This window comes from Brachycentrus maculatus, unplaced genomic scaffold (genome assembly GCF_059751285.1).
Source record: "Brachycentrus maculatus isolate JH-2025_06_01 unplaced genomic scaffold, ASM5975128v1 h1tg000459l, whole genome shotgun sequence".
In the NCBI taxonomy this organism is placed as follows: Eukaryota; Metazoa; Arthropoda; class Insecta; order Trichoptera; family Brachycentridae; genus Brachycentrus; species Brachycentrus maculatus.
The window spans coordinates 1,688,004-1,713,397 of record NW_028281206.1 but is presented as its reverse complement, the minus strand read 5'-3'; the positions used below and the strand labels follow the sequence as shown (position 1 = coordinate 1,713,397).

The 25,394-nt window shown below is 35.5% G+C and overlaps 1 protein-coding gene across 5 annotated transcripts; it reads left to right on the top strand.

The window, feature by feature from the left end:
• On the top strand, positions 1–24,590 carry Rop (Syntaxin-binding protein Rop). Of its 5 annotated transcripts, none has more exons than XM_088271708.1 (14): positions 1–42; positions 2,030–2,185; positions 4,017–4,172; positions 7,577–7,680; positions 10,172–10,320; positions 12,339–12,396; positions 13,859–14,013; positions 14,804–14,958; positions 15,796–15,950; positions 16,700–16,780; positions 17,623–17,790; positions 18,493–18,689; positions 22,063–22,145; positions 22,816–24,590. In XM_088271708.1, the coding sequence occupies exons 1-14, from the start codon at positions 15–17 to the stop codon at positions 22,947–22,949; spliced, it is 1,779 nt and encodes a 592-aa protein (XP_088127834.1). In that variant the 5' UTR covers positions 1–14; the 3' UTR covers positions 22,950–24,590. The 5 variants fall into 5 exon arrangements, with proteins under 5 accessions (XP_088127834.1, XP_088127831.1, XP_088127833.1 ...); XM_088271705.1 differs by having other exon boundaries at positions 12,333–12,396; XM_088271707.1 differs by lacking the exon at positions 7,577–7,680 and adding an exon at positions 5,782–5,885.
• Positions 24,591–25,394: the final 804 nt, after the last annotated feature.

Genomic DNA, 25,394 nt, shown 5'->3' with positions numbered 1-25,394 from the left:
AGTATAAAACAAAAATGGCGCTCAAGGCACTTGTCGGTCAGAGTGAGTATCGAAAAATTTAATAAATTACCATTTAAACGCTTATAAATCGCTATGAATCATGCATTTTTCAATCAGCAAGATATTTTACTACATATCTATCATATTTAAGATGTGTGGTTCTTGTTACATGTGCCAAAAATGCGATTTGAAATTTTGACATTTCACAATAAAAGGTTGCACCTTTTATCGCCCACCATAAATTAACACGGTAAACAGTGTTTTGAGTCATATATTTTACACATTGTGTCGTTGAATAGATTAAACTTAATCTAGAAATACGTTCGAATTGTGAATATATTTCGTTCGCACCTCTGAAAGGCATATTTTCATTATGACACAGACTAACGTCGCATACGCCTTATTATTTTGTATGGTATTTTTATTCTCAATAAAATGTCAATGGCGCTCTATGACAATGAAAATGCGATTGGAATGTCATTGTTTGAATCTCTCATAGTCCATTTATCTAAATTGTTGTTGAATTAGTTTGTTGTCTTAGGAAAAACCTCATATTGTCCAAGTATTGATTTTTGAGGTAGTCCCTTGTGAAGTTAGGTGGGGATGATATGACGTCAGTGGATGGAATCAATAAGCCTCTGTTACATTTAAACACAATTAACACGTAAAATGACATTTTCACATTTTAAAACATAAAAATTATAAAAAAGTTCAAAGCTTAAAACTTAAAAGACTACATACACATCATAAACCTACTAATTTGACCCATTTTTAATCGTATTTTGCTAACCCAGATTCTATTGAACTTTCCAGATGCCAGGAAATGCCTTAACCTTTATACATTGAACCCACTTTACATGGTAGATATATTCCATGCAATACCATGTAAACAAAAAAACTATACTAAAACAAAAATTATGGTGTTCAGATTTTTTTTTTCTTTATTTTAAATTCTTTTGTATACAAACATGAGATAAATTCAAATACAAAAAAATATGAATAAAATATAAATACAAAAAAAGATCCCACAAAGGCCATGGCCTGTGTGTGGGTATACAATATAATTTAGGTCATAGTAAAGGGCGCTGGTAAGAATAAATTGGGGATTATAAGTAGAAGTAGAATAATAGTGTTAATATCAAATACATAAAAAATACTTGACCATCAGAAAACAATTTTTTTTATTTAATTTTTTTCCGCCTCTGTGGTGTAATGGTCAGCGTGTTTAGCTACCGTGCTGGAGGTCCCGGGTTCGATTCCCAGGGGGGTGAAAATAAATATTAGTGATTTTGCACTGCAATATTTATTTAATATTACCCCGGACTGGTTCCTGAAGCGCAAGAGTGATCACCCTGCCTTCATGTAAGTAATGATCAAGATAACAGTGCGTCAATTCGATGCAGTGCCCTATGCACCATTGGGTGCGGATAAGGGTTATAAGTAAGTATAAGTAATTTTTTTTAAAAATAAAATAAAAAACTTAAAAACAAAAAATATGAAAAAGTAAAAAGCAAGCAAGTAAGCAAGCATGTACTACATGAGTGATACGTCTACAAGAAAAAGGAGCTTAAATCTGTCTCTTCAAAATACAAACTAAGCAAAATTTTAAATCTACACAAACTTAGGTAATTAACATCTAACAAATAGTCTTTGTGGAATAAATTGAGCACTTTTGGAGCTATGAAAAATGAGTGTCTTTGCGCGAGTCTGGATTTACAAAAAGGGATTTCTAATAAATTATTCATTCCTTGGCTGGATCTATTATTATTTTTAGGAAATAAATGTATATAAAATATATTTATTTGGAAATAAATAAATTTCAACTACTACTACCACTACCATCATGCCATTTCTCCGCAGGGGTAGGCAGAGAGGATGGAACGCCACACTCTTCTGTCCTGACATACACTCCTCGCCTCCTTCACATCCATACATCTAGTCATACATGCCCTCCGATTACGCAGACTTTTGACACCGCCAGATTTTAGAGATAATAAATTATTATAATTGTTATTATGCTGTTTTGCAGAGATTATGAATGAGGTGATCAAGTACAAGCCGAAGGGCAAGGCGGCGCCCCCTCCTGGCAACGTGGAGTGGCGGATCCTCGTGGTGGACCAGCTCTCCATGAGGATGGTCTCCGCCTGCTGCAAGATGCACGACATCTCCGCAGAGGGCATCACCCGTGAGTACTCCGTCCAATCCCTACCTGGTGCCCTCTTCATCTCTGATTAGACTGACCGGTTTCAGGGCCTTTCCGGACGGCCAGCGGCAGGAGGATATGCTAGGCTGTTTGTTAACCCTTTGAATGCGACTAGCATCATCGCGTTGTAGGCATTAGTTACGTATAGTGCTACGGCACTGCAATTTTCAGTGAGCCTCTGTCGGTTCCCAGGAGAGCATGTGTTCAATTTGAGCACAGCATATTGCAGTTGACGCGTGTCCTGATAACTGTATTTTTATTTTTATTTTATTTAATTATTTTATCGGAAGGAAGAACAACAGTTACAATATATGATACATACAGAATACAAAAAATAAAATCATGAGTACCAATTATAGTTCTTCACAACTACACATAAGAGAGGTCTATATAAAGGAAGAGACATGAGACAAGGATGGGATAAAGAGAAAAGGAGATGGCAGTGATAGGAAATGGTATGAAATGGTTATCCTTTTAACACATTTTGGACATGTGTTTTTTACGCCTGCGGACGTGCTGGCGACGGGATTTGATAATTGAGTACATATAGTTAACACCTTAACAAAGAGATTGGTACATAATATTCACATAAATATATTTAAAATTCCTTCTTTTCTGACTTTAAATGAGGCCGGCGCAGGAGGTAAAAATACCCTTCCCGTCCTTAAGCATCAATTGACCAAATGGGTTGAAATACCTTTCCCGTACTAAGTGTGTAAAAATAAAAAATAAATACACCCTAAAGTGAATGGATATTTTTTACCATGTCGGAAGCTAGTTCTGCTGCGGGGGATCCCGATGTATCAAATGCCAGCGACATTATAAACGACGAGACCTTTGTTCCGGTAAATGGAGACATTGACGATGGAAGTGACATTGTATTGCGCAATAAACGATTGCCAATAGAAGCAAATCATCAAATCATCTTCCGTAAAAAGGGACTACATGGACCCACATGGGTGGGAAAACACATTTGTTATGTGATATAATCTTGTATTCATATATATTTATTGTTGTTGTAAATGTGTAGTTTTATTTAAAGAAAGTATAAATATCATTCTTTACTTATATAATTGTAAAAATAATCATTAAAATTGGTTGATATTTCGCTCACTCCTTTCAAGAACGTCATAAATAAAAAAACATGATTTTTCAGGAGAACGTTTTTAAAGTTTAAAATTAGAATGCTATGTATTAAAAATAAATATCAAGCTACTTATTGAACTTTTTACTGTGCAACAGATCTTTTTAGGTAAAACCTGAAGGTTTTTTCTCCATTTGAAAAATATTTAGTATATTTCAAAAAATAATTTAAAAATACATTTTCTTCAAAATGCAAAAACAACACTTTCTGCCCTGTAGCAGGTAAATATTAAGATAAAAATATGCCTCTTTTGCTGGGATAAAGTACATTTTCTGGGCATTCTGAAAACACTCACAACTGAAAATTGACAATTTTTTATTTATGACGTTCTTGAAAGGAGTGAGCGATTTGTCTTACACATGCTCAGGATTTCAATGTTTCTAACGCGGTCTCGCAACATATTTCTAGTTATAGATCAGGTTCTCAGAGATTCCAAGTCGAGATTTTGTTCTAGAAGTGTCTGCCCTTGCCTCGATAATAAAAGTGGCTGCTGGTCGAACACATCTTTTGTATATCTTCATTTTATTCTCAATTCCATGTGTTTTTTCCTCCACACTGAATTTTTGGGACATCCCGTTATAGCTGCAGCATTATTGATTTGTTTTAGAGTCTCACCATAGAGATCACAGTTGCTACTAACATATTTAAAAAATGATTTGTAAATTCCAGTGGTGGAAGACATCCACAAGAAGCGCGAGCCTCTGTACACCATGGAGGCCGTGTACCTGATCACCCCGTGCGAGAAGTCTGTCCACGCCCTCATCAATGACTTCTCAGCGGGCAGCCGTGTCATGTACAAGGCCGCTCACGTGTTCTTCACTGAAGGTAATCTCTCAATTACTGACTCTGCTGCGAACTTTGACTTATGTAACCTCCAATGATTAAAGAAAACACTTCGTTTTTTACCACTTGATTTTTATTATAGACTACATGTTTCAGAAGTTTTTTTCCCCTCTCCTTATTTATAGAACAATTTTATATTTTATATTTTAGTTATTATACAGACCTGAATGATGGAATTTTAACTTCTGAAACATGTAGTCTATAATAAAACTCAAGTGGTAAAAAACGAAGTGTTTTCTTTAATCATTGTAACATGTCTTACCACAAAGTTAATGCCGAAACAATAAATAAAATATGTAACCTCCAATTTTTTTTTATTGTAACTGCAGACAGTTGGTAGAATTCCATATTGAATTGTTGGGTAATATATCCAAAATAAAACAAGGTTTGTTGGATTGAATTCTACATTTATTTATGTATATGTTAATACGTGACGCGTTTCGTCTTCTTAGGACATTATCAAACACTCTAATGTCCATAGTCCAAGGTGTTTGATAATGTCCTAAGAAGACGAAACGCGTCACATATAAACATATACATAAATAAATGTAGAATTCAATCCAACAAACCTTGTTTTATTTTGGATATATTACCCAACAACTTGAATTCTTTCACTCAGTAGTGAAAGAATTCAAGTACGTATCTCCTAATAGAGATATGAATAATGGAAAATCGTTACTTGAAACTCTAACTGAAAAATTATGGAGACTGGGTGAAACTTGTCGGGATTGCGGTCCCGTGATTAGTGTCACAGACTCTGAATCAGAGTTTCTGGGTTCGAATCCCACTCAACCACAATATTTTACCTAGTTTTGATAATGAGCTGCATAGGCTAACGAAAATACATTGGAACCCTGAAAATCTAAACAAGATTTTATAAAAAAAAAACACACTAAGACAAAACATTCATGTTACATAAAATTATTAATATAACCTAATTTTGTTAAAAAAATATTGAAAAGTATACAGTACTGTACCTGTATTGCTACTCAAGTACTGTAATATTAGATTGAAATGTAAAAAGTTGCAAATAATGTACATGTACAACATATATTATAGGCGGCGTGTACAACTAAACTACTGTAGTGTAAAGTACTATATCGCTCACTCCTTTCAAGAACGTCATAAATCAAAAATCGTAAATTTTCAGTTGTGCATGTTTTCGGAATGCCCAGAAAATGTACTTTATCCCAGCAAAAGCGGCATATTTTTAACTTAATATTTACCCACTACAGGGCAGAAAGTGTTGTTTTTGTATTTTGAAGAAAAGGTATTGTTTAATAATTTTTTTTTATACTAATAATTTTTGAAATGGAGAAAAAACCTTCAGGTTTTACCTAAAAAGATCTGTTGCACAGTAAAAAGTTCAGTAAGTGGCTTGATATTTATTTTTAATACAATTTATTATATTTTTAAACTTTAAAAACGATCTCCTGACAAATCAAGATTTTTGATTTATGACGTTCTTGAAAGGAGTGAGCGATATATGTATATACTGTATTACATATAACTTTCGAACAAAGTGATCGTTAAATCAATCGATGATACTTTTTAGATGTTATATTTTATGGCAATGTTTATTTTTATACAGCGTGTCCCGATGCACTCTTTGACGAGCTGTGCAAGTCCCCTGTGGCCAAGTATGTAAAGACGCTGAAGGAGGTCAACATTGCGTTCATACCATATGAGAAACATGTTTGTTCAAAGTTATTATTCCAGGATGCTGGGGATGGTTTGCGGGCTTTAACTAACAAAATTCACACTGTTTACTGGTTTCGATATGCTGATAACACTCCATATATCATCTGAATTAATGTCTTATTGGAAAACAAATACACTGAACTGTCTTTTTATGAAATTTTGAGATAACACAGTGCGAAAAAAGCGAAACGGGAGCATGTTTAACCTTTCCCTCCCGGTGATAAGTATTTACTACATCATCGCAAAATTTTATAAATTAAATAGTAAAAAGTATTTATTAAAAGAAAAATATTTTTTTTTCGGCATTTACTACATATTTAACAATGTTACCAATCGCTTTTCATTCCTGTTGATGATTTTTTTCACATTTTGTTTCGGTGATGTTTTTTTAAAATATTTTTGGTTAGCCAATGAATGATGATATTTTGGAGTGTTATAAATAACCAATATTTTCTGCTAATCTATGTTATGGTGGGTGTCGGTTGCTTGGACAATGGTTGCATGGTTAATCAAGTATCTACAGTATCCCTCCGTATTCGCAGTTGTGCATATTCGCAAACAATATTATTATCTTTCATAATGTTTTCCATGATGGTAAAAAATATTCACCTCACATTAAAATTATTTACATATACATGGTGAATATATGTATTGTATGATTTGATGTATGAGTTGTTCGATAAGGAAAGAACGCATGGCTGAGATAAGCATAACCGAAAATTCGGATATTTTTTTTTTCCGAAAATAGGGTCTATTTTAATTAATTACTGCATAGTAATAATAATAATAATTTTGTATAATTTATATAGCGACATTTTCATTATATTGTACCTCAAGGGTGCTATATATGTTGAAAATAGGAGAAATAACTACTTCTCAAGACAGTGACAGGTGACTTCGCAGTGGAAGTCACGCTTAGACAGAATCATTATTTTGCAAATCGTAGTACGTTTCCGTTTAATTGTTTTTTTAAATTTTGAAAGCCATTTTGATAATCTTCAATTTGAGTACATTGAAAGTTGTCCCACTGCATTCCCATATCTAAAACAGAAGCATCTAGGCTTCCGGACAGACCTTCTCTTGCAAAGCAATTTTTTTATTTTTTTATTATTTTATGAACTAAGTTGCCAAATTTAAGTAAAATGTGAAACAAAATTATAAGTAAATGTCCCAATCTAGATAAATACAAGCTTATAAAACCACTACCAATTCGGATAGTTGAAGTTTTACTGTATTTCCAATATCCGTGTGGTCTAAAATTGTAAAAGAAAATCACTTGATTTTTACCACTTGAGTTTATTTCATTATAACGACTCATTTCGGAAGCTATGGTTCCATCTTCAGATCTAAATATATTTGTTTATATTTAGCCTTGAAGATAGAAGCATAGATTCCGAAATTAGTCGTTATTATAAAATAGACTCAAGTGGTAAAAAACAAATGTTTTTCTTTTACAATTTCATCATGTCTTACCACAAAGTGTATGCCGAAACAATAAATAAAACATCCATGGGGTCTTGTGATCTTCGCCCGCAGAAGGGTGACCCGCATTGGTTAAGGTTAGAGCCGCTGCGGATACCGAGGGATCACTGTGCTTGTGGCATGGTATGCGCCTACGGATAACCATGTGACTGGCGTATGTGACCGCATTTGTTTATTTACTTCCTGTTTAAATTGTCCAACAGTCTGCCCGGAAGAACTGTTCAACGAGCTGTGCAAGTCGTGCGCGGCCCGGAAGATTAAAACTTTAAAGGAAATCAACATTGCATTCCTGCCGTATGAATGCCAGGTGCACACACATTCAACAACAATTTGCAATGATTCTATGCGCAGTACTCTCCAGATTTTCTGTGACGGATGATGAAAATAATCCCATATAATCGATTTTCCGGTAGATCCAAAAACGTGCTTGTGTATACCTACTTGCTTATTTTCCTTTGAGGTCAAGGGATCTTCCATTCCTTTTGTCACTGCGACCATATTAGGTCTATTTGAACAACAAACTAGACAAAAATATCGAAATCCTTTAGTACACAACCATGATACACGATTTACACACAACGAAGGTTTGATAGTCCCAAGAATTAATAATAAATATGGGAGTCCAACACTGCAATATATCGTTCCGAAAATTTTTAATTTGTTGCCGACGGATGTTAGAGGTCAAAATGAAATATGGAACAAAGGCAAAATAAAGGAATCGGTGAATGTTCAAGAGTTAATTTTATGAAAATTGTAAAATGTTTATATTCTTAATTTTTTTTCTTTTTTTTTGTCTATATTAGGTTAAAATCGTTTAGAAAAAAAAATTATAAAAAAGAACTTCACCGACAAGACACACAAGGTGGCTTGGTGGGTCTCTGCATAAAAAAAAAGTTCTAAATATGTATAAATTGTGATTTAAATAAATGTATACAAATAAAAAAAAAATAAAAAAAATAAAATTCTGACCTCCCTCTGTATCACAGTTCACTCCCAAGACCTACGTGTGTCATGTAACTCACGACCTGTCTTGGTGGTAGGAGCTTCACCTTCTCGGAGTCCAGTAGAGGTCCTCCAAGGATGTGACTTGGTTTGCGAGCGAGTGCGTCACAATTATAGAGAATGTGGATTGGCGTTTTGTTATCCTCCATATAAAATCTGCATATTGGGGAGTCATGTACCTACTTGCTTAGTAAGACACATTTGTTGATAGGGATGAAATACGCAAAGGAACTGATCACAGGGTACTCGCGGAAATTCACCACAGAAGCTCTAAAGCTTAGCAAAAAACAAATAAGGATCCTAACCAGGACCTTGACACGACACTGCAGACTGAGGAAACACATGACAAAAAGTGGACTGTTTGATTCCCCAGTCCGCAGATTTTATATGGAGGATAGCGAAACACCCATCCACATTCTTTATAACTGTGATGCACTCGCTCGCAAACTAAGTCACGTCGTTGGAGGGCCACTACTGGACTCCGAGAAGGTGAAGCTCCTACCACCAAGACAGGTCGTGAGCTACATGACTCATGTAGGTCTTGAGAGTGAGCTATGACACAGAGGGAGCTCGCAACAGACCTAATATGGTCGCAGTGACATAAGGGATGCAAGATCTTAAAAACATAAAAATGCGCTTGTGTATACCTACTTGCAGGAAACTGGAAAATCAGGAGTGTACTGTATTATTTAATTCGTTTTTTTTTTGTGTCCATAATTTTGCTTGAAATTGTGTTTTTTTTGCATGCTTTTTTTGCACTATTGCTTGCATGATATTTTGCATATATTAAAATGTTTTTGCAACTAACATTGAGCTTATGATGTTCTTGACACATTGGTTATGGTGAAGTTTGTTGAAGAAATGTATTTTAATGCAGGTGATGTTCGATCTCATTGAAAGAATAATGATAGAAATGGATTGATAATATTTTTGTATCATAGTGGCACCTATTGGCTAAACAGCAAAGCAAACATGACAAGGAATTGGATTTTTAAATGTGTTTTTTTTTGTTTATGAAGTTGAAGGTAATGGAAATACACAAAAATGTTCATCATAAGGTTTCTGAAACGCACAAATATTTGTACGCCGTAAACAATGTGTTAAAATATTTCAGTAATTTTTACTTCTTTATTTTAAATTCTTTTGCATTTTACAACATAATATAAATACAAATACAAAAAAATATAAGATATAAATACAAAAAAAAAATCCCACAAAGGCATAGCCTGTGTACGGGTTGACATTATAATTTAGGTCATAGTAAAGGGCACTGGCTAGAATACAATAGATATTATAAGAAGTAAAATTAGAATAAAACTTTGTACATACTGTAAAACATAAATCAAGCTAAAAGACTGTTAAGATATCTTCAAAAATCTTTAATTATCCTATTTTAACAGTAGACTTGCTTGTTAGATTCTTGATCCAAAATATCCTTACATTTATTTTATTTCAAATTAATTCTAAAATAATTTTTAATTCAATTTTTTAAAGTAGGTACTGATTTTGCTGGTTTTTGAAAATTGTTAGTGTTATGTACCTATGCAATTTTATTTTAAATAAATGTGGTTTTTTAAATTACATAAGCATTTTTCTTTTCTCTTTTATAATTGTTTTTTTTTTTTTTAAATATATTCTCGTTAAGTGGAAAAGAAAGATAAAATAAAGTATACATTTATAATTTCATATTTCTCTTTTAATTAATAATTTCAACATAAATAGAGAATAGTTGTTAAAATGGCGTTTTTTTGTTGTACTTTAAAATGGCCACTTTCTGACGTGTTTGTTTTGATCAGGTTTTCTCCTTGGATTCCAAGGAGACCTTCAAGTGCTGGTACGATCCAGCGTTTAAGGACGCGCGTAACGGGAACATGGAACGTATCGCGGAGCAGATCGCGACGCTCTGCGCCACACTCGGGGAGTATCCCGCCATCAGATACAGGAAGTATGTGTCATATGAGAAAACAGGCTCTAATCAATTAACATGTTAACCTATCCGGGAATAAAGCCGTACTATTCTTCATTAAAAGGTCGTCCATTAAAATCTGTCTTAACCGCATTCTGGGATCTGATACGGAAACATCAGCAAATATATTTTATGAACTAATTTTTAAATTTTTCTTTGAATTTATATTTAATACATTCTTCTTCTTTTTTTCTAGATCCTAAGGATCTGTTTGTGCCTCCGCTTGTAGCTCTTGGGATGTTGACTCCCAGCTGTCTTTCCACCTTTTCAGAGGTCTGCCTGGGGGTCTGCGTCCTTCAGGGTTACCTTGAAGGGCGATAAGTCTGTCATCTGACATTCTGTTTACATGATCATTCCAGTATCGCCTTCGTTGTCGTCCCCACCTCACAAAATCCTCCGTCTTACACATGCTCCGGATGTCGGTATTTCTTACTCGGTCTCGCAATGTGTTTCCGGTTATGGATCGGAGAGTCTTCATCTCGGAGGTTCGAAGTCGAGATTTTGTTCTAGAAGTATCTGCTCTTGCCTCAATCCCATAAGTGGCTATTGGTCGAACATATGTTTTGTATATTTTCATTTTACTTTCTAATCTCATGTGTTTGTTCCTCCACACCGAGTTTCTGAGGCATCCGGATATAACTGCAGCCTTATTAATTTGTTTCTGGGTCTCACCATAGAGGTCACCGTAGCTACTGACGTCAACCTTATATTTAATACATTGATTGCGGGAAATACTTAAAAAAGTCTTTAACATACTGTTGGTAGAGAGCGGGAGACGCTTATAAGCATTCTATTTGCTTACTTTTGTAGAGCGTGAGAGACGTTAAAAAACATTGCACAGATGGGAATCAGGTTTGCAGTTACTTGTAATTTGTATACTGAGGGTCGGGCGGCAGTGAGTGTAACAAAACCGTCCGACCCTCAGTATACTAATCACATGTATGTAACCGCAAACCCAATTCCTATCTGTACAATATTTTTTTGGCGTGTCCACTCTACCAACAATATCAAAAATATGCTTTTAAGCGTTTCCCGAAAACAGTCAAATGATGAAAAAGTAAAGCACGATCAGGTATGCCAAATACTTGAAAGTGGTCAGGTTAGGAGTCGTAACAATCGGCGGGTATGTATGAGGAGATGCATGAACGTGGAAGCGGCGAAGAATGTTTGCAAAGACAGAGTGGTGAGGCATTTTATTCTTTCTGCCTACCCCTACGGCGTGATGTTTAGTTAATTAGTTTTAAAAAGTAAATAAAAATTGACGTTGGTTAAATTTTTAATAATAAAATACCACAATGAATTAAATGATATCGCTCACTCCTTTCAACAACGTCACATATAAAAAAACTTGATTTTTTAGGAGATCGTTTTTAAAGTTTAAGAATATAATAAAATGTATTTAAAATAAATATCGAGCCACTTATTGAACTTTTTACTGTGCAACAGATCTTTTTAGTCAAAACTTGAAGGTTTTTTCTCCATTTGAAAAATATTTAGTATATTAAAAAAATTATGACGTTCTTGAATGAAGTGAGCGATATATGTATCAAAAATTGTCAATTTTCAGTTGTACATGTTTTCGGAATACCCAGAAAATGTACTACATATATCCCAGCAAAAGCGGCATATTTTTAACATAATAGTTACCCGCTACAGGACAGAAAGTGTTGTTTTTGCATTTTGAAGAAAATGTATTGTTTAATTATTTTTTTAAATATACTAAATATTTTTCAAATAGAGAAAGAACCTTCAGGCTTTACCTAAAAAGATCTGTTGCACAGTAAAAAGTTTACTAAGTGGCTTGATATTGTTTAAACTTTATATTTTTAAACTTTAAAAATGTTTTTTGATTTATGACGTTCTTGAAAGGAGTGAGCGATATGACGTTGTTGAAAGGTGTGAGCGATATATTAGCAGCAATTTTTTCAACTTTGTCACATTTTCCTAAAAACTTTCTCGATAGCTTAAAAACATAATTATTTCTCCATTTGTTGTAGTGACCGGTTCAACGAAGACCTCGCCCAGCACGTGAAACAGAAGCTGGAATCCTACAAGGTGAATTTAAATACAAAACAAAAAAATTGGACCAGATAATTATAAGATAATTATAATTATAAGCTGAATAATAAAAATGACAATGGTATTCTCTGGCGTTTCTCATGCGTGTGATTATAATCCAGGATTCGGACCTCACATACTAATATAAGAGTTTCTGCTTAGTAAAAAGCTTCTTTACATCCCACCAACAGATGTCTCTAGTGAAGTTCTAGTGATTCAAGAACAAGGTTTCTAAATTGGTTCATATATCGCGCACTCCTTTCAAGAACGTCATAAATCAAAAAACTTGATTTTTCAGGAGAACGTTTTTAAAGTTTAAAAATATAATACAATGTATTAAAAATAAATATCAAGCCACTTATTGAACTTTTTTCTGAGCAACAGATATTTTTAGGTAAAACCTGAAGGTTTTATCTCCATTTGAAAAATATTTAGTTTATTTAAAAAAATAATTAAACAATACCTTTTCTACAAAATTAAAAAACAACATTTTCTTCCCTCTAGCGGGTAAATATTAAGTTAAAAATATGATTCTTTTTCTGGGGTATAGTACATTTTCTAGGCATTCTGAAAACATGCATAACTCAAAATTGACGATTTTTGATTAATGACGTTCTTGAAAGGAGTGAGCGATATGTATATAGAACTTCCGAGAATTTGAGTAGTGTGGTTGTCAATAATGGGTAGAATTGGTGAATGTTACACGTGTGTAAAGTGATCACTTAAACCAGCCTATGACGGTCGTCAGCCCCGTAAATGCCCAGACTTCCATATTCTTCTTCGTCTTTGGTGAGATGTCAAAAAATAATAAAAAAATTGGACTTTTAACATTTTGAGTGTGTTCAAATACTCGTTCACAAATCTGGATTATCTCCAATTAGGAGTTATTTTTTATATTATTTTTTTAAATCTCAACATAGATGAAGAAGAATATGAATTTATGGGGCTTTCGATGATTCAACCCATGATTGACAACTACATTAGTGAAATAATGTATTATTGCTTCTTCTCCGTCTTATTCCTCATTGCTGAGGGTTGTGACACTTGCAGAAGCAATGACTCTTCTCCAGTTATCCCTTGACTGCGCTGCACGTAGCGTTCCAACCACCGAGGTGCCTGCTGCTGCCTTAACTTGATCGGTCCATCGTGCGGGGGATCTTCCTCTCCCTCTCTTTCCCTCCAGGCTACCGATCACAACTAGTCCTTCCAGGCTATCCTCGTTGCCACGCGCAACGTGTCCAAAGAACTGGAGAATCCGTCGGGTACAGATATTGGCCAGAGTCAAGCCATCCGAGCGTAGTTCCTGGCGAATGGACTCATTGGTGCGTCTAGCTGTCCATGCAAGCATTATTGCAAGGCAACAATATTTTCCCGTGTGAAGAAGTAATTATGTGAAAATTTTACTTGTTTGAATGAAGTAGTTTTTGGTGTGTGATCGTCACATTGTCTATGTTCGCAGGCCGACGATTCCACCATGGGCGACGGGCCGGAGAAGGCCCGCTCCCAGCTGCTGCTGCTGGACCGAGGGTTCGACTGCGTGTCCCCGCTGCTGCACGAACTCACCCTGCAGGCCATGGCCTACGACCTGCTGTCCATCGAAAATGACGTCTACAAGTGTGTACACGTGTATTTTCTCACCCATCCTATCGACACATTCTTAACGGGGGTTTTTTCATCAACACCGACCCTAATTAGGGTCATTTACTAATCGCAAGCTACTGCAAACCCAACTTTGTTTTTAAATAGATTTATACTATCCACTGACACTTCGTGATGGCATTGCATTTTAATATATTATTAGATTAAAACCAATATTTTTAGCTTTTCCACTTTATTTTAAATAAAGTGGAAAAGCTAAAAATATTGGTTTTAATCTGTTTTTAAAGTAAGCAAATAGAATGTTTATAAGCGTCTCCCGCTCTCTACCAACAGTATGTTAAAGACGCTTTTAAGGCCTAGTATTCGTTAAATAGCAACTTTTGAACTATTAAAAAAATAAGTTTGTTAAAAAAATTATATATATATTTTTTCAATACATATTCTGAAAACCGAAAAAAATACAATTTGTCTGCTATATTTATCTGCATCGGAAGGTTGATCACCTTTCCCTCGTGTATTTAACGATCAAGATAACACTGCTTCTATACGACGCAGTGCCCTATGCACCGTTGGGTGCAGATAAGGGTTAGCAGAAGAAAGAAATAGTGATTGTCTCTTCAAAGAAGCGAGTACATCTCAAAATCGGTTGACTAAAATCTCGGTGAGTGGTTATATGTACAGTAACATTTTGTATTTTCTTACCAATCTTTTGTATTTTCTTACCAATCTTTTCTATTTTCTTACCAATCTTTTGTATTTTCTTACCAATCTTTTGTATTTTCTTACCAATCTTTTGTATTTTCAGATATGAGGCCACAGCCGGGGCTCCGATGAAGGAGGTGCTGCTGGACGAGAATGACGAGCTGTGGGTGGATCTCCGTCACCAGCACATCGCCGTGGTGTCCCAGAATGTCACCAAGAACCTCAAGAAGTTCACCGAGTCCAAGAGGATGGGCGGAGGTACTATTTGCTTTTTTTCAACTAAATCCAAGGCCAATTTAAGGGCAATATCAGACAGCCAAACGACCTATAATTTGAAAGTATTTTATAGATATAGATGACTGTGATTTGTTTGACTAGATGGATGTGTGACTTGCTAATTCCTTCATTACCTACATTCATCTACAGTTGCCGTGGTTTGCTGCTTCTTTATCAGATTAGCAGTACATTTCTACTAACATACATAAATTAACATAGCTGTTAAAAAATCACATAATTCATAGAACAAATCACACAATTCATTTAACAAATCACATAGTTCCTTGAAGAAATCATACAATTGATGGAACAAATCACTTAATTTATTGAACAAATTGTATAATTCATTGAACAAATCGCAAAATTCATCGAACAAATCGCATAATTTACTATACAAATCACATGATTCATTGAATAAATCACATGACTCATTGAATAAATCACATAATTCATTGAACAAATCACATAGTTCGTTGAAGAAATCATACAATTGATAGAACAAATCACTTAATTTATTGAACAAATTATATAATTCGTTGAACAAATCACATAATTCATTGAAAAAATCACAAAATTCATCGAAAAAATCGCATAATTTACTATAAAAACACATGATTCATGGAACAATTCACATGATTCATTGAACAAATCACACAATTCATTTAAAAATTACACAATTTATTGAACTAATCACATTATTCAATGCAATTGATTCGTAAATCGATGCATTTCCCTCTCTTATTAGCCACTCCGAAAGAACTGCATCTAACCCTCGCCAATCAGAATGGATACATTGACCACATTTTGGGATAATTTTAGGGGACAAGCAGTCCATGCGCGACCTCTCGCAGATGATCAAGAAGATGCCCCAGTACCAGAAGGAGCTGTCCAAGTACGCCACGCACCTCCACCTGGCCGAGGACTGCATGAAGACCTACCAGGGCTACGTGGACAAGCTCTGCAAGGTGGAACAGGTTAGAACATTGAGTCAGTTACTGATGCTGGAACTGACGAGCACCGTCTAAACTCTTAAAGGACTTTAAGAGATCATACCTCAGAGTACCATAGAGTTTATTAAAAAACAACTTTTTTTTTTTAGTACGACTTTTTAACCTTAGCTCTACCTTACTCAACTTGGACTCGCTTGTCAGTTACTGATGCTGGACCTGACGCCTTGAACCGACTACACTGTTCACACGTAGTCATCAGTCAAGGTTTTTTTTTTCACGGCACCCACACACTATTGTTGTCAGGCGGTTTTTTCATCAACCCCGACACTAATTGAGGCCGTCAGCGCAAAAGTTGCCTGACCCTAAATTTTTACTAAAAATACTTTAAAACACAGGTGGCCACCCGCGCCCCGCGACACCATTATGTGCGGCCCGCGGCCATGTATGAAGGATATATTTTTAAACCAGTGATATATTTGTGAAACACGGTTTGATGCATCAACAAAATTTATGCCCTCAAGTATGCTATGAGCCAATTCATTCATGTGGTTATATAAACAGTGAACAATATCCGTTCGCACGCTCTTTAGCATTGCACTACAAGTAATCACAAAACCATTTCTCATCTGTACAATGTTTTTTTGGCATCTCTCGCACTCTACCAAAAGTAAGTAAATAGAACGCTTATAAGCGTCTGAAGAAGAATCATCTAAGAATTTTAAATTGTCACCTAGCTTTTATGTCAATAAAACAAAACCCTGTTTTTCTTCCAGGATTTGGCGATGGGAACAGACGCGGAGGGCGAGAGGATCAAGGATCACATGAGGAACATCGTTCCCATTCTGTTGGACAAGGTATGCAAGAATTCAGGCATCCGTCTTCTAATAATAACTAATACCATCTAGTATTTCTAGCCCATAACTACATTACAATCTTTTCATTTGAACCCTTATCCGCACCCCAATGGTGCATAGAGCACTGCATCATATAAACACAGTGTTATCTTGATCGTTAACACGAAGGAAAGGTGATCAGCCCTCCGCTTCAGGTACCAGTCCAGGGTAATATTGAATAAATATTAGAGTGAGATAATCACTTATATTTATTAGACCCCCCCTCTGGGAATCGAACCCGGGACCTCCAGAACGGTAGCCAAGTACGCTGACCATTGCACTACGGAGGCGGACGTTACAATCTAGAGTGGTCAAAAATTTAATTTTCATCGTTTTTTAAAAAAAAATCAACTTTGGAAATTTCATGTGATAAAGTTCATTAAAAAATTACAATAAAAAAAAACATATAGATGTTTTCATAATATAAAATATATATATTTCTTCTCCTACGTCTTATTCCTCATTACCGAGGGGCTGGGACCCTTGTGGAAGCAATGACTCTTCTTCAGTTATCCCTTGACTGCGCTGCACGTAGCGCTCCAACCACCGAGGTGCCTTAACTCGATCCCTGCTGTAGGTACAATATATACATGTAATGTGTAAATACAAATTATTTTATTGTAATGTTCAATTAAGCATTCACAACTCAGACGCAATTTGAATTTAATATATTTATTACGTACAGCCAAACATGTCACGAAAAGTACACAGTTTCAATTTAAAGAATTGCCCGTACCAAGTATGGGCAAATCGTGCAAAGGGTTAATGAATAGGCAGTGTTTTAGTGTGTGTGATGTTTGCAGACGGTGACCACCCAGGACAAGATGCGCATCATCGCGCTGTACACCATGTCCAAGAACGGCATCTCCGAGGAGAACCTCAACAAGCTGGTCACGCACGCCGAGCTCGGGCAGCCGGAGAAGCAGACGGTCGCCAATCTGGCGCATCTCGGTGTCAACGTGGTCCTTGATGTGAGTCTACCCCCGTGACTCGTATAAAGACGTACAGCCGAATAAATCATGATGAGTCGGACGAAATTTTGAATTTATATAGAATGAACGGCCAAATAAGTCATGAGTCGGATGCTATTTCAATTTAATAAAGATTGTATGGCCAAATAAGTCGTGACGAGTTAGACGCAATTTCGATTTAACATAGAATGTAGGGCCAAATATGTCAAGAGTCAGACGTTATTTCAATTCGATAAATAATGTACAGCCAAATAAGTCATGAGTCGGACGCAGTTTCCAATAAAGTATATACGGCCAAATAAATCATGATGCCACTGTGCAAGTGCTTGGAATCGATATATCGACTCTGGTATACTTTGCCAACAACACGGCCGACATGCTGATGATGAGGCCAGTGTTAATAACCGCTTTTCCGCAGGGGTAGGCAGAGAAAATAGAACACCACACCTCGGCCTCTTCTATATTCATGCATCTTTTCATTCATAGCTGCCGATTATTCTGACTACTGACCTGACTATGCCCAAGTATTTGAAATTCTTGACTATGCCAAATTATTACATTATTATTATTAGTTTTTGAAACTAGTTGTGTATAAAAATAAAACTCATTATGTGGTTTATTGCAAGTGTTTAATTTTTAAAAAGAGAAGTTTCTCACAAGATTTTAGATACTGTTTAGTCACCGTTGCGTTTGATTGTCCAGGGGAATCGCAAGAAGCAGTTCAACGTGGCGCGCAAGGAGCGCATCACGGAGCAGACCTACCAGATGTCCCGCTGGACCCCCGTCATCAAGGACATCATGGAGGACGCCATCGAGGACAGGCTCGACCAGCGCCAGTTCCCCTTCCTGCCGCTGCCCGCCGGCCGCGCCCACGGGGCCGCCTACAACGCGCCCACCAGGTGACTGAATCTCTGTAGTCGTTGTCTGCATCGCTAGCGGGCATAAAGGGTGTCTCGATGAATTAATTAGGGTAGGTGGTAAGGTAAGCTGGGTTGGCGGTAGAGATAGGTAGTAGGCAAGCAGAGGCGTGCATTCTTTATAGTGTCGGGTTGTGGTCCCGTGGTTAGTGTCGCGGACTCTCGAAGCAGAGTTTTTGGTTCGAATCTAATCTACTACAATTGAGCTGCTCAGGCTCACAGAAATAGTAAGAAATTGAAGTATTTTTGTAAATAGCAAAAGCACAAATATTTCTCTTTTTTAACCCTTATAGTGCTGAGCTTATTTTCACATATTTTGCATAAATTGCTAATTGCTTTTCATCATCACTACTTGACGAATTTGACATTTTGTAGGTAGAAATAAAAGACTTTTACTTAAAAAAAAAACAAAAATCAATGTTAAATTCACAGCAAAATAATTTTAAATGGTTCTTTATAAATGTTATTAGCTTATTAAAAACGTTATACATGCGCGCGCTAAGACACGTCCGTACAGGTCCATACCTAAATCAAATTGCGCAATAGTCGGTATTCCGACGCTCTGCACTTTATACGCATTCATAGAGAGTCCATCTATCGACGGTTCGCACTCAAAGGGTTAATAAAAAAGTCTCTTCTTTTGCAGCCTGTTCACTGAAGGTTGACAAAAAGTCTTGCCCATCTTCCTAAGGGTTAAAAAAAAACTTTGCGCATGCCACTGAAGGTGAACTAGGTACTACTTAATAAGGTAGGGTAGGTACTGGTTGCGTTTTCATACGTCACGCGGGTTAGGATAGGCACTGCTTTTCTGCCTATATCGAATGCACGCCCCTGGGGTGTCTTCCAAGGGGACTATACCTTTTCATCAGTCCTCTATCTACCCTTTTGTGCTGTGCCGGATCTACGCGGAGATGTGCTGCTCTGCAGAATGACTGCTGACTTGGCTGCTTCTGCTTGCCTTTGGCTGTTTTTGGCACTATTCTATAGCCAAAGTCAAGCGGAAACAGACAGTGTCGAGCGCAAACGTCGCGAGAGAAGCGGAGACTGCAGAAGCCGAGAGGATGCACACGCAGACTGGCGGTGTGGAGGACGCCGGCTGAGTTGAGGTGAGCCAGCCTCAATGAAGGGGACAAGATGAACGTGGGAGGCAGCGCTAATGTGCAATGGCTAATGCAAGTTAAAAACATTAGTTTTGAGATAAACGAGTTTAAAGTTACAACATTTTGAGTGTGTCCAAATACTAAATATAGAATTTGAGTAGTGTGGTTGTCAATAATGGGTAGAATTGGTGAATGTTACACGTGTGTAAAGTGGTCACTTAAACCAGACTATTACGGTCGTCAGCCCCGTAAATGCCCAGACTTCCATATTCTTCTTCATCTTTGATGAGATGTCAAAAAATAATATGAGTTTAAAGTTAACTTAAAATTATGCTCTTTGCCAAAACACGTATCAAATTAATACAATTTTGCGGCTATTTGGATAATGAATATCTCGATACAGGAAAATCTGTGATTTTGTATATGGTAGAGGCTAGGTAGGTACGGCTCTATTTGTTGCTGCTGTGGTCCACCCTCCCACCCTCCCCCTCCCCTCATATTTGTATAACACAAATGGTAGTGTAGTGGTAAACAAACAATCCACACTACTACTATTACAGCTCTATAAACCATAGACAATAAACCATATGACGTCATAAAACGTTCGATGTCGGAAATTTGATGAAGTATGCGAATGCACGTTTTTCGTTTTATTAAAATATCTAAAGTTTAAACCCTGATATCTCCCTCATTTTTCTACACATTTCAATAAGAATGCTACCGATGGTCTTGTGATTTTTCATATTAATTTATTAGCCAATAATCACACATCGCGATATTTATCCATTCATCAAGGAACCAAAAAATACAATCTTTGATTCCTAATATTTATTCTGTCGCCTATTCTGTGTGTAAACTCCCAATCACTTTATACTGTTTTGTTCGTGTGTAAGGTGTGTGCATTCCTAATTACTTTATACATATATGCTACGGTTATCTCAACTTGATTTGAAACATGCATATTTTCTTTTCATATGAAAGAAGATGGAAGTCAGAGCATCCCGTCATTTGGCTGGCTCAAGCGGTCACTTTGTACACTTGTATAACGTTTACCATTCTGCCCATTATTGATCATACATCCATATTGCTTTAATTCTTGAAACCTGTATATCGCTCATTCCTTTCAACAACGTCATATATCAAAAATCGACAATTTTCAGTTGTGCACGTTTTCGGAATGCCCAGAAAATGTACTATATCCCAGCAAAAGCGGCATATTTTTAACTTAATATTTACCCGCTACAGGGCAGAAAGTGTTGTTTTTGCATTTTGAAGAAAAGGTATTGTTTAATTTTTTTTTTTAAATATACTAAATATTTTTCAAATGGAGAAAAAACATGCAGGTTTTACCTAAAAAGATCTGTTGCACCTTAAAAAGATCAATAAGTGGCTTGATATTTATTTTTAAAACATTTGATTATATTTTTAAACTTTAAAAATAATCTCCTGAAAAATCTAGTTTTTTGATATATGACGTTGTTGAAAGGAGTGGAACCTTTCACATGTCGGTACGGTTTTAAGTGATCACTTTAGCCAGCCAAATGCCAGGTGGTTAGCCCTGGGATGCTCTGACTTTCATACAAGTCGAGACACTTTATAAAAAAAAAATTGTAGAATAAAATCTATTGTGTCCTATTTTAAACTTTTAAATTACCATTGTAGGTTCCTCTATCTGTATTTTGTTCATTGTAAAATGTAACTTGAACTTAATTTCAGAATTGTTTCAGAATGATATACAAAATAAAACACGGTTATTGGTTCTTGAATGTTTTTCGCAGATCTTTGTGGCACATTTTATAAACTTTATAAAATAAAACAACTTTGTTTTAACCACTTTTTATTAATAAACTTTATTCAACCGGTTTCGACGAGAACCTTGTCATCATCTTGGTATCGTAAGGGAAGGGTAATTAACTTTAACCTAACTATGAGTATTTCAATGTTTTAGTATTTAGTACATAAACCCTGATAAAAAGTGGTTAAAACAAAGTTCTTTTATTTTATAAATTTTAAACAGTTATTGGATAAAATTGTACTTTTATTTACATTTATATGATGATATGTGACGCGTTTTGTCTTATTAAGACATTATCAAACATTTCGTGCAGTGCAATGTGGGGGAGTCTGGATGCTTCCATTCTCCACCATTATCTTAATAATAATAAGAAATTGATAATAATATTTTGTTAAAAACATTCATTTCTCAGATAGAGTTTAGTTTGATATTGACGTTTAAAATATTGCTCAATTTTCAGCGCTCGCTACGGGCATTGGCACAAGGATAAGGCACAGCAAACCATCAAGAATGTTCCACGTCTCATTGTTTTCGTTGTTGGAGGTAAGTTCCACTTTACCACTTACGGAGTTATCCCCTGATTCTTCACTAGCGTGTTGTGGAATTTTTAATTCCGGAAGCTGTATGTATCCTAAAAGCAGATACTATAAGAGATCACACACATGATGACGTAAAATTTAATGACGTATAGCGGCGTTAATTTTTCGTTTTATAAAAATATCGCAACATTTTGAGTGTGTCCAAATACTTGTTCACAAATCTGGATTATCTCCAATTATCTTTTTATTCTTTTCATCTCACCAATAGATGTCTCTAGTGAAGTTCTAGTGATTCAAGAACAATGTTTCAAAATTGATTCATATATAATATGTACAGAACTTCAAGAATTTGAGTAGTGTGGTTGTCAATAATGGGTAGAATTGGTGAATGTTACACGTGTGTAAAGTGGTTACTTAAACCAGACTATTACGGTCGTCAGCCCCATAAATGCCCAGACTTCCATATTCTTCTTCATCTTTGATGAGATGTCAAAAAATAATATGGGAAATATCTCAAGTTTAAACCTTAATATCTCCCTTACTTCTCTACAGATTTTACTAAGAATGTTACCGATAGTCTTGTGATTTTTCATATTAATTTATTAGCCAATACATAATAACACATGAGAATGATCCATTCATCCAATTTTCTGTATTTTTCTTCCTCTATACAGGGATTTGCCTGTCGGAAGTGCGATGCGCATACGAGGTGACGGCCGCCATGAAGAACTGGGAGGTCATCATCGGCTCCACGCACATCACCACCCCCAAGGGCTTCCTCAACGACCTCGCCGGCCTCAGCGCCTAGACCGGCCCCTCCCCGCGACCTCTCATCTCCGAATAACGATATTGAATCAGGCAAGGCTTCATCGTAAAGAATCCCAACTAAATTTCGGCAAATTTGACACCGGTATTGGAATTATTTGACTTAAGATATGTAGCATTCATTGAACTAAGATTAACTTCTGATTATTAACTTGCAAAGGACGGGAAAGGTATTTCTGTTTTGAATATTGAAAGCATTAACTTTGTGGATCATATTGATATATTATTTTGAGAATTAAAAAAAAAGACTGTTTTTTAATCCACTCACATTTTCATTAACAACCAACAAGTTTCGGCAACAAACTGTTGCCTTCTTCAGTGTTCAATTTATGACTATGAAGTGGGCAACAGGTTGTTGCCAAAACTATTTGGTTGTTAATAAAAATGTGAGTGGATCAAAAATCAAAGTCTTTTTATTTCTAAATGATGCTTGAGGATGAGAAGGATATTTTTACCTTTTGTGCGCGTCTCATTTCAAAGTCAGAAAAGAAGTTAGAGTTATTTAATGTTTTTATATGAATATAATGTACCAATTTCTTTGTTAAGGTCTAAACCATATGTACACAATCATCAAATTCCGTCGCCAGCGGAACACTTGTCCAAAATGTGTCCAACACACTAAGGATGGAAGTTTTTTGGGCCTGCGGACCGCTAGCAATGGGATCTTTTAATTATGTACATATACTTAAGATCTAACAGAGAGATTAGTGCAATACTCATATAAAAATATGAAATATGTAATTCCTTCTTTTCTGCTTTGAAATGAGGCCAGCGCAGAAGGTAAAAATACCCTTCCCGTCCTTAAGCATCAATCGATCGAACAGGTAGAAATACCTTTCCCGTTTGAAGTGTGTTAACTCGTGTCAATACATGGTTTAACTAGATCCCCGATGGATTGGAAATTTATAATGTTCTACTTACAATTTTTGTTGCATGAAGTATTTATAACATAATATTGAATGCAGATAGTCCTTTGGGGTCCATCTCCATCAATAAAAGCTTGTTAACTTAAAGCGTTATTGCGGAATATCTGCGTTTGTGTAATCTTAATATTTTTAGAATTTTTTTATAATTCCACGGTCAACATTTGCAGTAATTGCACAAATTATTATTTTAGATAATTAAATCATAGCTGTTTCCTTTGTATTTTTCAAAACTGCTATGATATTCACGCAGTATTTAAATCGATTCCCAATAAAAAAGAGTCACAATTTCATTAATTGATTCGTCAGTAAGTTTGTTTCTAAAAATCTATCCATTTTTAATTTAAATTTTACTCGGTATACACCACTATTTCTTTAAATCTATTTTGGCACATGTTTCGATGCATTTAGCATTTTCAAACGGTGTTTAATAAATAATTGTGTCAAAATAGATTTTAAGAAATTGTGGTATTTACCGAGTAAAATTTAAATTAAAGATGCATAGGTATTACTACGAGGTGGCTATTTGACAGCTGCTCTACTGCCATAGACAAAATAATGGAAAACCAGAGATAAAAATAGCTTTTCTATAAAAATTCACATCATATTCTGTCAATGAAAAATGGCAAACATATTCTTAGAGATTACCACTGCGTTATTGACACAATTTGTCACATTGGTGATCGTCATATACAAAAAAATTATAATATCATTGATTGTGTCGCAGGCACTTTACGGCTTGGGCATTTTAATACCGGATGTCGATACATATTTTCAAGTTTTTTTGCTGCTACAGATAATTCAGGATATTTCAAAATGTTGGTGAATGGCAATCTGATCAAAATTATAAGCATAACGTCTTACCAACATTGCAAATGCAATTCTATTGTGCGCTCTTGATCAAATGTTATTGAATTCCGTTTGTTATAGGCATCGCTTACAATGTTTTATTTTATTAATTATGTATTAAGAGCATGTATTACAAATATGTATGATGTATTATAAATATATATTAAATATAATGTGTTATATTAAAATATACAGTGAAACTCCTATTTTATGTTTTTTTACCTTTCCGGGAGTACAAAAATTGATGTCCGACTTTCTCTGGGGAGTGGGTTCTTTTTACATGAAAAAAAAATTTTTTTTCATCAAATCGATGTATGATATTATTATTTTTAAAAAAAACACCTTTTAGAAATATTTTTCAATTATGACAAAATTACACACTAATTTCCACAGATGTCATTGCTATACAAGTTACATCATACTAACCGACAGACGGACTTCTACGTTCATTAACATCGATACTCCTTTAAGGAAAATTCACATCGACGTTCATTTACGTCCATACTCCCGGAAAGGTTAAAGGACTGGAAAAAATTGAGGAAAATTGCAAATGGGGGATTGAAAAAAACACCTCTTTAATTTTGTTTTTTATTGAAAAAATCATGTAGATTTTTTTTGTGTAGTTCTTTTTCATGTTTCAAAAGTTTTTTCTCGAA

Excerpts from the sequence above, each read along its gene's own strand:
- Rop (XM_088271705.1), top strand. The coding sequence starts at position 15 with ATGGCGCTCAAGGCACTTGTCGGTCAGA. Across the intron at positions 43-2,029 it reads CAAGGCACTTGTCGGTCAGA|AGATTATGAATGAGGTGATC; the intron begins GTGAGTATCGAA and ends GCTGTTTTGCAG. Across the intron at positions 22,146-22,815 it reads CATTGTTTTCGTTGTTGGAG|GGATTTGCCTGTCGGAAGTG; the intron begins GTAAGTTCCACT and ends TCCTCTATACAG.